The sequence below is a fragment of the Gorilla gorilla genome, chromosome 5, assembly GCF_029281585.2.
Source record: "Gorilla gorilla gorilla isolate KB3781 chromosome 5, NHGRI_mGorGor1-v2.1_pri, whole genome shotgun sequence".
NCBI lineage: Eukaryota > Metazoa > Chordata > Mammalia > Primates > Hominidae > Gorilla > Gorilla gorilla.
In genome coordinates, this window is record NC_073229.2 from 100700751 (window position 1) to 100711440 (window position 10690).

At 34.9% G+C, this 10690-nt stretch overlaps 1 protein-coding gene across 3 annotated transcripts in view; it reads right to left on the minus strand.

Moving 5' to 3' along the window:
* The window catches only part of LOC109027241 (uncharacterized), a 70934-nt gene extending 63270 nt beyond the window's left edge, over positions 1-7664 (minus strand). The window contains exons 1-4 of one of the 3 annotated variants that reach the window (XR_002006362.4): positions 7458-7663; positions 7283-7416; positions 430-563; positions 217-335 (exon numbers count right to left, since the gene is read on the minus strand). Coding sequence is in view for 1 of the 3 variants with exons in the window: in XM_031012561.2 (XP_030868421.1) it covers positions 217-335; positions 7283-7416; positions 7458-7567 (363 nt within the window). In the remaining 2 variants the exon portion in view is untranslated. Of the gene's footprint in view, positions 1-216; positions 336-429; positions 564-7282; positions 7417-7457 lie in introns of all 3 variants that reach the window. The other 2 variants (XR_008681217.1, XM_031012561.2) reach the window with 2 other exon arrangements.
* Positions 7665-10690: the final 3026 nt, after the last annotated feature.

Genomic DNA, 10690 nt, shown 5'->3' on the forward strand with positions numbered 1-10690 from the left:
CTTAATTTAGGAGATTTATTCTTTTAGCATGTTATAGCTCTCAAATGTAGCAGCCTAATTCAGGAACTATCCAGTCTATGCGGGTGTGGGTTTATCATATTACTTACTAAATACTTATATGTGTCCCTATTTGTCAATGGCTGATTTATTCGGCTCATTTGTGGCCATTCTGCTCCAATTACTGTCCCTGTTTAAGATTAGCCCACAGTGTCAAACCTGGTTCTTTCTCCTGAAGTCACATTTCGAAGTCACATTTACACAGCTCAAGCTTCCAGTTAATCTTCTTCCTAGAGTGGACTCATTTCCATTTGTCTCTGCAGTGAGTACTTCCAGAACTGGTAAGAATTAGAGAAAAATAATCGACTTTTGATATATCACTTGCTCAGAGTTATTTAACCGTAAAAACTCTTGTGATAATAAACCCCTTACCTCTGTTTTGACCCATTCACCCCCGTCTCCATCCTCTGCTTTATTTTTCTCCATAGTACTAATCATTTCTTAATCTCCAGTCTAATTTACTCATTTTTGCCAGTTGTTGTTTTTTTTTAATTTTCCAGGATTCTCTAGAATGATAGTTAAATGAGGGTAGATACCTTTATTTATTCACTACTTTATTGTCGGTGTCTGACACATAGAATGTGCATAATAAATGTTTTTTAAATCAGTAATGAGCTAACATGGAGATCTGCTTCTTCATCTGTATATTTTTGATAATGAAAGTATAGACATCTCTTATTAGCCAAAACTTTTTCATTCCTAAAAAGAGTGATAGCAAATTTCCAGATAGCAGGAGCCTATATTTCATTATTTTTAATGGAAAAAAATCATAATAAGTTCTAAGCACATCCCAAAATGCCAACCAAGTGTTATTAAAACATTTAGAAATATCAAAGTCATAATCCACAAATGATTTCTGGATAGCATAAAACAGTCAGAATACAACATACCTAATTATTTAACAAGTCATAAAGTGAAGTTACTTTACTGGTATGTTTGTGTGCAGCATACAATATTATTGTGAGTTCCTTTCACACTGCAAAGGGCAAGTACTCCAATGCAAATAAAAAATAAAATAATATGATAAATATAGAAAAGTGTGTAACTAAATTGACACTTGTTAATAGTGCCCTCAGCCATCTGACATAGCAAACAGGAATCTGTTATGGTATAAACTTCAAAGTAAAGTGTGGAGAACATAATAGTAATAATATGTAAAAAGTTTAAACAACTTTAATGTACATCATAATCTTATCAGGAGAACAGCAGAGATAAAACCGCAATATGATTGATGTTTTCTTACAAGGAGGAACGCCCAATTTAGATGTCTTTGCCAATATGCACATGCAATTTTGCTTAGGGACCTTTGGACTTTGATAGTGAAGTTTTGGTCAAAAAAATTTTCAAGTCATGTTGGTGAATGAATAGTGAAATTTTTGAATAGCAAGAGCTAATTGTATATATCTCAAAGGGTTTTTGAGCATTAAATGGGATATTCTCTGTAAAGGACTTGACCCTATTACTCATTGTATAGTAATGAATGTTATGTCTGAAAGTAGTAAAAAAATAGGTATGACTGTTGTCACTAAATTCACTATCAATTAATGATATGCCTATTTTTGCTTGTGAACATTCCCTGTCCCCTACTCATCAGTGATTTTTTCTAACTCAGTAATCTTACAATTTGCCAATTTTGGGAAAATGAAATAAAAGAGAGGCCCTAAAACAATCACATAGAAATGTCATTCTAATCAGCTGTGAGCAAGTAATCGGCTATCCTGTAGCTGCAATGATAACTGTTATTCTTTCCAGCTGCTCTTAATAGGACTCTTATATCGATTTGTCTGGTGTCCAAAATAATTTTCCAAAAGTGTTCCCCTAAGGCCTGGGAACCAGTTAGGTTGTTAGCATCTAGTTTTAACATTTTGGGAAGGACTGATATTCTGCTTTGCCTACCTTAAGTCCATCCACATCATTTGAGATTCCTGGTCTCTAATAGGTTTATATATCCAATATTGCACTTATGAAATTATATATTTATTTTGAAATTAAATAAATACTGTGTATGAAATATGGCTGGAAAGCTGATGCTGGTTTTATGGATTCTGTTAGTGCCACTGTGGAACTACCTTGCATAGCTAGCTTGGTTGATAATGACCAACAACAACAACAAAAAGGTAGAGTAAAATATGAGTCTCCCATGCTACCTGATAGTAAAATTTTATTTTTCTTTTAGAAAACATTATCTACAAGTAAACTAGAAAAATAAGTTTCTGGTTAAATAGCTAAATGGTTTACTTCCCTTTGCATGGAAAATGTCTGTAGTAGTCTACATAATTTAGTAAAGGGGTACCTTATTAAGCTAAAAAGTTAACTGAAAGAGATACCTGTTAGTCTCATCCTCTACATTACCAATGACTTAAAAAAATACTATTCACCCACAACAGTATCACTAATTAAAACCAGAATTTGTATTCATATTACCATTTTAGCTTCATATGCGCAGCTTTAATTTAGTTTCTGTTTCTTTTTAAAATTCTCCTGTGCAATTTGGAGTTCAAGAATATATATTTTGAGTTTACAGGTTAAATAAACAGCATTTGCTCTAGTTCTGGTAAACAAGCTTGAATGCAATTTGGAAGAGAAGTAGATGCTAACCAATAAAGAGCTAAAATGCAAACATACTGAGTAGATTAGGGAAATACAAGTTTCTCCTATGAAAAAACTAATTGCTTTTTATTGACAGTGGATTAATTAATATGCATATGACAACTATATCTTATTAGTTCACTCATTTAACAAATATTCATTTAATACTTTTACAGTTTCAAACACTTTACTAGCACAAATTAATTTGCATAATAACAAGAAGAAATACACAAAAAATTATAAGGAAAAATCAAAGACTAAGATTAATATATGCTACTATTCAATGGACTTATGGAGTAGAAACTGGGAAATTCTCCATGATTCCAAAGACAGGTGGAAGACCACAGAAGTCTTTTTTCATGTAAGCAATATATCTTCAGCCTTATTTAACAGAGACAGTAAAAATCACGGAGAATACATAGAAAAAGTCTAAGAATTAAAGAGGAAAATGAAAAAAAGAGTGAAAATCAGTAAAAAAGAAATAAAGGATGCAAAAGAGATGTACGACAAAGCAAACAAAGTTGATGTTTCATAAAAACACTAATAGAAAAGACAAACCTCTGTTGTGATTGATTAAAACAGGAATTAAAGAAGATACAGATAAGTATTGTGAATAAAAGGAAGGCATACACACAATAGCGATTACAATGATAAGACAAATACTATAAAAATATAGCAATAATTTTGAAAATTTTAAAAATATATTAATGTCTAGAAAACTGCAATTATGAGAATTGACTCATGATGAAATAAAAACATCAATAGTTCTATGTCTGTCAAAGCAATGGAAGCACTTGTTAAAAATATTATTCCTCAAATAAAATACCAGGCCATGATGATTTTACAGGTTATATCAAATAAGAAAGAAACCATACCAATTTTCTTTCTTTTTTTTTTGTGGTAAGAATGTTTAACATGAGATCTTGTATTATTTTCCTGATTTTGTTTAGTTGTCTCTCTGTATTCTTTGTAACTCACTAAGCTTCTTTAAGGTGATTATTTTGAGTTATTTGTCAGACAGTTCATAAATTGGCATTTCTTTAGGGTCAGTTATTAAATATTTAGTTTTATTATTTGTTCTTTTAATTCTGTTGTTTTCCTGATTCTTCATGTTTATTGTAGTTTGCATTGGTGTCTGGTCATGTAAAGAAACAGCCACCTCTCCCAATCTTTACAGACTGACTTTGGCAAGAAAATATTTTCCTCAGTCTGCCCATCTAGAGATTCTGGGATCCTCTCAAACCTTCTCTGTGGATGTATTACCTCTGGAGTTATATGTACCATGAGCCAAGACATTGGAGGCATGTTCCACTCCTCTCCCTTCCTTTCTTGTGGAGAAGCCTTGTGTTCTGTGCCTCTCCCAATCTTTCTGAGCCATGCTAGGCATATCAGGTACCCTGCCCCTTTTTCTTTGCTTTTAGCTGCCACTACCACCCCCCACCCCCAAACCCCTGCCAAACTGTGAAAATTCCACCAGTGCTCCAGGTAAAATGAAACAGAAACTAGCCCTCAGGAAGCACACTGAAATCAGGGACATTAGAAGAACCCTCCACTTCTCTTGCTCCTAAGAGAGCAGCTTCCATTTCTGCACCTCCTTTTAATCTTGCAGAGCTTTGACAGCCACAGGAAGCTTCCCATCATTTTTCTTTATTCTTAACTGCTCCCAGGCATCTGAACTATACTTGTTCAATCAGCACTTCATCCCAATTTTTTATCAAATTTTCTAAACAACAGAAAAACAGAAAACTTATTTGCCCCATTCTCCAATTCATTTACCAAAATCAAAATTATTAGGAGAAAAAAATTACATATACATTTTAATCATACATATATAACAAAATCCACAAAGAAAATATTAACATTATTCAATGTGTATGAAAAAAAGATACACTCCAATTATGTTAGGTATATTTTACGTGTAAAGGAACAGTTTTGTTTTACAAAATACATAAATGTAATTCATGTTAACATATACAAAAGAAAAATCATATGATCGACTCAGTTGATGCAGAAAAAACATTTGATTAAAAAATTAACCACAATTCACAAAAATCCTTATTAGAAAATTAGTATTAGAAGATAACTTTGTTTTCCTGAAAAATTGATTCTATTTTTTAAGTTACACTTTTTATACTAGTTGGGAAAAAACAAAAGAGTTGGAAATATGGAAATACGCAAAAAAAGTCACATAATCACCACTTCCATTCTATTTTATAGTGGAAGTTCTAGGAAAACATGACAAATTTTTACAATAGATGGTTGAAGAAGAATACTATATTGCTATACATGCCATATTCAGTTATATAGAATATCTTAAAAAACTAGAACAAATTATTAGACATGATAAGGATATTTATCCAAGTAACTATAAGATTCATGTATTAGAGAAAATCATATTAAATTTGCTATTATGTGATCCTTTAGACATATAAAAATGGTATATGTTATGGTTCAACCTAATACGAAGCCTATTGAATTTTTAAATGCCAAAAGCAAACAATAAGAAACATGTTTTGTCTGTGACATTATTTATAGTATTAATAAATAATATCAAGTATCTATAAGTAAAGCTGACTGAAAAGTATAAAATTCTGTTGTTTGTTAGTAAGGATGCCTAAATCAGTAAGAATTTATGTCATGGTTATAAATAAGAAGGATTCATGCTATAAAGTTATCAATTTTCCCAATTAATCTATAGACTCAATAAAATCCCAATTAAAGGTTGTGAGAAAAATTAATGCAAATCTAATTACAGGGCCTTGCAAGAAACTTTATTAGATGATTCTAAAATTTCTGTGGTAGAATAAGTAAACAGACTAGAATAGCCAGGATATTTCTAAAGAACTACAAGGAGCAAGAAATTATCCTACCAAGTTTCAGGATTTATAAAATTTTTGTTTAAAATACTGTGGTACTAATCCATAAATTAAAAAAAATATTTGTAACCAATGCAGTAGAATTAGGTAAGTGGAATACACCTATGCATTTATCAATATTGATATATGACAGAAGTAGCATTCTTGATCATAGGTGAAAGTAGAACTGATCAATACATGGACTAGAAAATTGGCTGTCTATATTTTAAAAGGTTACATTGAACTCCTACCTCAAACCACACACAAAAGTAAATTCTAGATGGATTAAATACTTAAATTTCAAAAACAATGATTAAAAATAAAGGTAGATATTTTAAAAATCTTGGGGTAGGAAATATTGTCTTAAAATCCAAAAAAAACCCACATAAAGAAAATATTGATAAATATTACAATGTTAAAAGTAAGAATATTTGTTCGTCAGGACATAATTTTTGTAAGCGACAAGATTATATAAATTAGAAGAGGATATTCTTGTTACATATGGCCAGCAACATACTAGTATCAAGAATAGCAAAGAACTTCTACCAACCAATAAACAAAGCACAAACAACTTAATAAAAAAATAAGCAAAATATATGCAAAAACATTTTACTGAAGAGGAAATACATGCAGCCAATAAATATATGAAGAGGTGTTCAATATCCTTAGTGATGAAGGAAATGCAAAACAAGACAGTATCGATATTAATTTTTACACACATTTTATTGGCAATGTTAAAGGCAATATCAAGAGATATTCTTGGCAATATCAAGAGATGTGTGTTCACCAGCTGTCTTATACCTTGTTGGTGGGAGGTTTAAATGGTGCAACAAATTTTGCAAATGGTTTGGTATTATCCTTTAAAGTTTAATAATCACAAACTGTATGACACAAAAGAATCTATAGGCATGTATTCAGTAGGAAACGTACAATAGGAAACTGTGCCAGAATGTTCATAGTCACACATTTCACAGCAGGAAGAATCTGGAAGTAGTTCAGAGGCCCAGCAAATGGAGACAGGATGGGTGAGCTATTCACCTAGTTTTCTGGTATCATGCCAGACAGGTTGTGAAATATTCAAAGGTTGACAGACAATGATCTTGCTCTCCAGGACTTGTAATTTTTACAGAAATATAAATATTAGTAGAAAAAGTCCAAAGTGATGAAATTCAAATTATCTAATTTTGATGTTCTGATTTTCACAAGCCATATTATTTTATATTAAGTAAAATCATATTGAAACTTACGGCCTTAGTGTCATCACCTGGAATACCTAGAATGTATCACCTGGAACAGTGCCCTGGCACATAGTAGGTGTCCAGTAAACATTTGTTAGATGAATAAATATTTATCAAATTACTAAAATTATGCATATTTAGAATACTAAATTTAAGTAGCATTTTAAAATATAAAGTATTAAAATACTGAAAAATGAAAATGTTTGCCCAAAACTCTCTTTGGAGATGGTATTGACATGGACAGTCAGGAAAAATGGCATATAGGAAGCAGGACTAACATGCAGCTCCCACTCAGACAGACAGAGCAGCATTAGAAGACTCACATCATAAACTTTTGCTGCAAGAACAACTGCAGGGACATACCAGGAAAGCTACGATAATCCACAGACCCTTAGAAGGAAGTGGCTTGCTGCGACAGGCTCTGTGAGATGGCTGAAAAACTGTGGGTACTCAAAGTGTGAGAGGGGGAATGTCCATCCCTGAACACACATCCTCACCGGGGAACCTGAAGGTCCAGATCACGAGGGAAGGATTTGACCTTACCTATATAAAATATAGGGGTAGAGGCAGCATCATCAAGAGCCCTGTGGACATTCTTTGTTCCAGGAATCCATTCCTGGCTTTTTCTTGCAGGGGTCCTTGGGGAGGAAACCGTGGCAGGTGGGGAGGCATGAAACCTGAAAGCCCTCCTTGCATTCTCAGTGGGGAGGCATGAAACCTGAAAGCCCTCCTTGCATTCTCAGTGGGGAGGCTTATAGCCTGAGGAAAGGTGTCAGCTCTGCTCACCAGCTGCCTGAAAACAAACTCGGTGCTGTTGAGGGGAGACATAGTGGGAGTGAGACTGACCTTTTGGGCTGCCTGCGAGCTGGGTGAGACCTGTCATTGCTGGCTTTCCCTCACTTCCCTGGCAACTTGTATGATGCAGCAGAGGCAGTCATAATCCCCCCTGGGAACATACCTCCATCAGCCTGAGAACCACACCCAGTCCTCCACAGCAGCAGCAAACCCTGCCCAAGGAGAGTCTGAGCTCAGACACCCTGCCCCCACCTGATGGTCTTCCTTGCCTGCCCTGGTGGCCAAAGACAAATGACATGATCTCTTGGGAGCTCTATGGCCCCGCCCACTGCCTGAGCAACCTGAATACTTATTCAGGCCACCCTAGGACAAGATTGTATCCTACCTTATATGACCACAGCTGATACTCTCTTGAAAGCACCACCTCTGGGCTGTAGGCCAAGCAACAGAAAGCCAATGCACTAAACAAAAACACAACCAAGGACCCTCACAGGGTCGACTGCACTTCCCTGCTGCCTTCACTAGAGCAGGTGCTTGTATGCATGGCTGAGAGACCCGAAGAGAGATTGCATCACAGGACTCGTTGCAGGCACTCCTCAGTACTAGCCCAGAGCCTGGTAGCTCTGCTGGGTGGCTAGACCCAGAAGACAAGTAACAATCACTGCAGTTTGGCTCTCAGGAAACCTCATCCACAGGGGAAAGGGGAGAGCATCACATCAGGGGAGCACTCTGTGGGACCAAAGAATCTGAGCAACCGTCCTTGAGCCCCAGATGTTTCCTCTGACATAGTCTACCCAAATGAGAAGGAACCAGAAAACCAATTCTGGTAATATGACAAAACAAGTTTCCTTAACACTCCCAAAACATCACACTAGCTCACAAGCAATGGATCCAAACCAAGAAGAAATCTCTGAATTGCCAGAAAAAGAATTTGGAAAGTCAATCATTAAGCTACTCAAGGAGGCACCAGAGAAAGGTGAATACCAACTTTAATAAATTAAAACAAGTGATATAGAATATAGATGGAAAAAATTCCACACAAATAGACAGCACAAATAGAAAACAATCACAGCTTCTGGAAATGAAGGACACACTTAGATAAATGCAAAATATACTGGAAAGTTTGAGCAATAGAATCCAGCAAGTAGAAGAAAGGACTTTGGAGCTTGAAGACAAGGCTTTAGAATTAACCCAACTTGAAAAAGACAAAGAAAAGGTAATTTTAAAAAATGAACAAAGCCTCTGAGAAGTTTGGGATTATGTTAAACAACGAAACGTAAGAAATGGTCTTCCCAAGGAAGAAAAGAAATCTAAAAGTTTGAAAAACATATTTGAGGGAATAATTGAGGAAAACTCCCCTGGCCTTGCTAGAGATCTAGACATCCAAATACAAGAAGCACAAAGAACACCTAGGAAACACATTGTAAAAACCTCATCACCTAGACTCAAAGTAATCAGGTTATTTTGATTACTGCCTGCGAGCTGGGTGAGACCTGCCATTGCTGGCTTTGAATCTTAAGAACTGTGAGGCAAAAGCAGATTTCTCAGTAGAAACCCTACAAGTTAGAAGAGATTGGGGTTCTATCTTTAGCCTCTTTTAACAAAGCAATTATCATCCAACAATTTTGTATCCAGTGAAACTAAGCTTCATAAATGAAGGAAAGATACAGTATGTTTCAGACAAACAAATGCTGAGAGAATTTGCCACTACCAAGCCAGCCCTACAAGAACTGCTAAAGGGGCTCTATATCTTTAAACAAATTCTCAAAATACACCAAAAAGAACCTCCTTAAAGCATAAATTTCATATCTATAAAACAAAAACACAATGAAAAACAACAAGGTATTCAGGCATCAACTAGCACAATGAATAGAATATTACCTCACTTCTCAATACCGATATTGAATGTAAATGGCCTAAATCCTCCACTTAAAAGATATAGGATGGCAGAAGGAATAAGAATTTATCAAGCAAGTATCTGCTGTTTTCAAGAGATTCACCTAAAACATAGTAACTCATATAAACTTAAAGAAGTGGAAAACAACATTCCATGCAAATGGACACCAAAAGCAAGTAGGAGTAGCTATTCTTATATCAGAAAAAACAGACATTAAAGCAACAACAGTTAGAAAGACAAAGAGGGACATTAAATAATAATAAAAGGACTAGCCCAATAGGGAAATATTACAATCCTAAATATATATGCACCTAACACTGGAGCTCCCAAATTTATAAAACAATTGCTCCTAGCCCTAAGAAATGAGATAGACAGCAATACAATAGTAGTAGAGGACTTCAATACTCCACTGAAAGCACTAGACAGGTCATCAAGACAGAAAGTCAACAAAGAAACAATGGACCAAATACCCTAGAACAAATGGACTTAGCAGATATTTGCAGATACATTCTATCCAACCGCAGAACATACATTCTATTCATCAGCACATGGAACATTCTCCAAGATAGACCATATGATGGGCCACAAAACAAGCCTCCAAACATTTAAGAAAATTGAAATTATATCAGGTATTCTCTCAGATCACAGTGGAATAAAAATGGAAATCAACTCAAATAGGAATATTCAAAATCATGCAAATACATGAAAATTAAAAAATCTGCTCCTGAATGATCATTGGGTCAACAATGAAATCAGATGGAAATTAAAGAATTATTTGAACTGAATGATTATAGTGACAGAATCTATCAAAACCTTTGGGATACAGCAAAAGCAGTGCTAAAAGGAAAGTTCATAGCATTGAATGCCTACATCAAAAAGTCTAAAAGAGCTCAAATAGACAACCTAAAGTCACATCTCAAGGAACAAGAGAAACAAGAATAAACTACTTTTACACTGCTGGTGGGAATGTAAACTAGTGCAACCACTATGGAAAACAGTGTGGAGATTTCTTAAAGAACAAAAAGTAGATCTACCATTTGATCTAGCAATCCTACTCCTGGGTATCTACCCAGAAGAAAAGAAGTCATTATACAAAAAAGATACTTGCACATGCATGTTTATAGCAGCACAATTTGCAATTGCAAAAACGTGGAACCATCCTAAATGCCCATCAATCAACAAGTGGATAAAGAAAATGTTACACACACACGCACACACACACACACACACACACACACCCCAACCGTGGAATACTACTC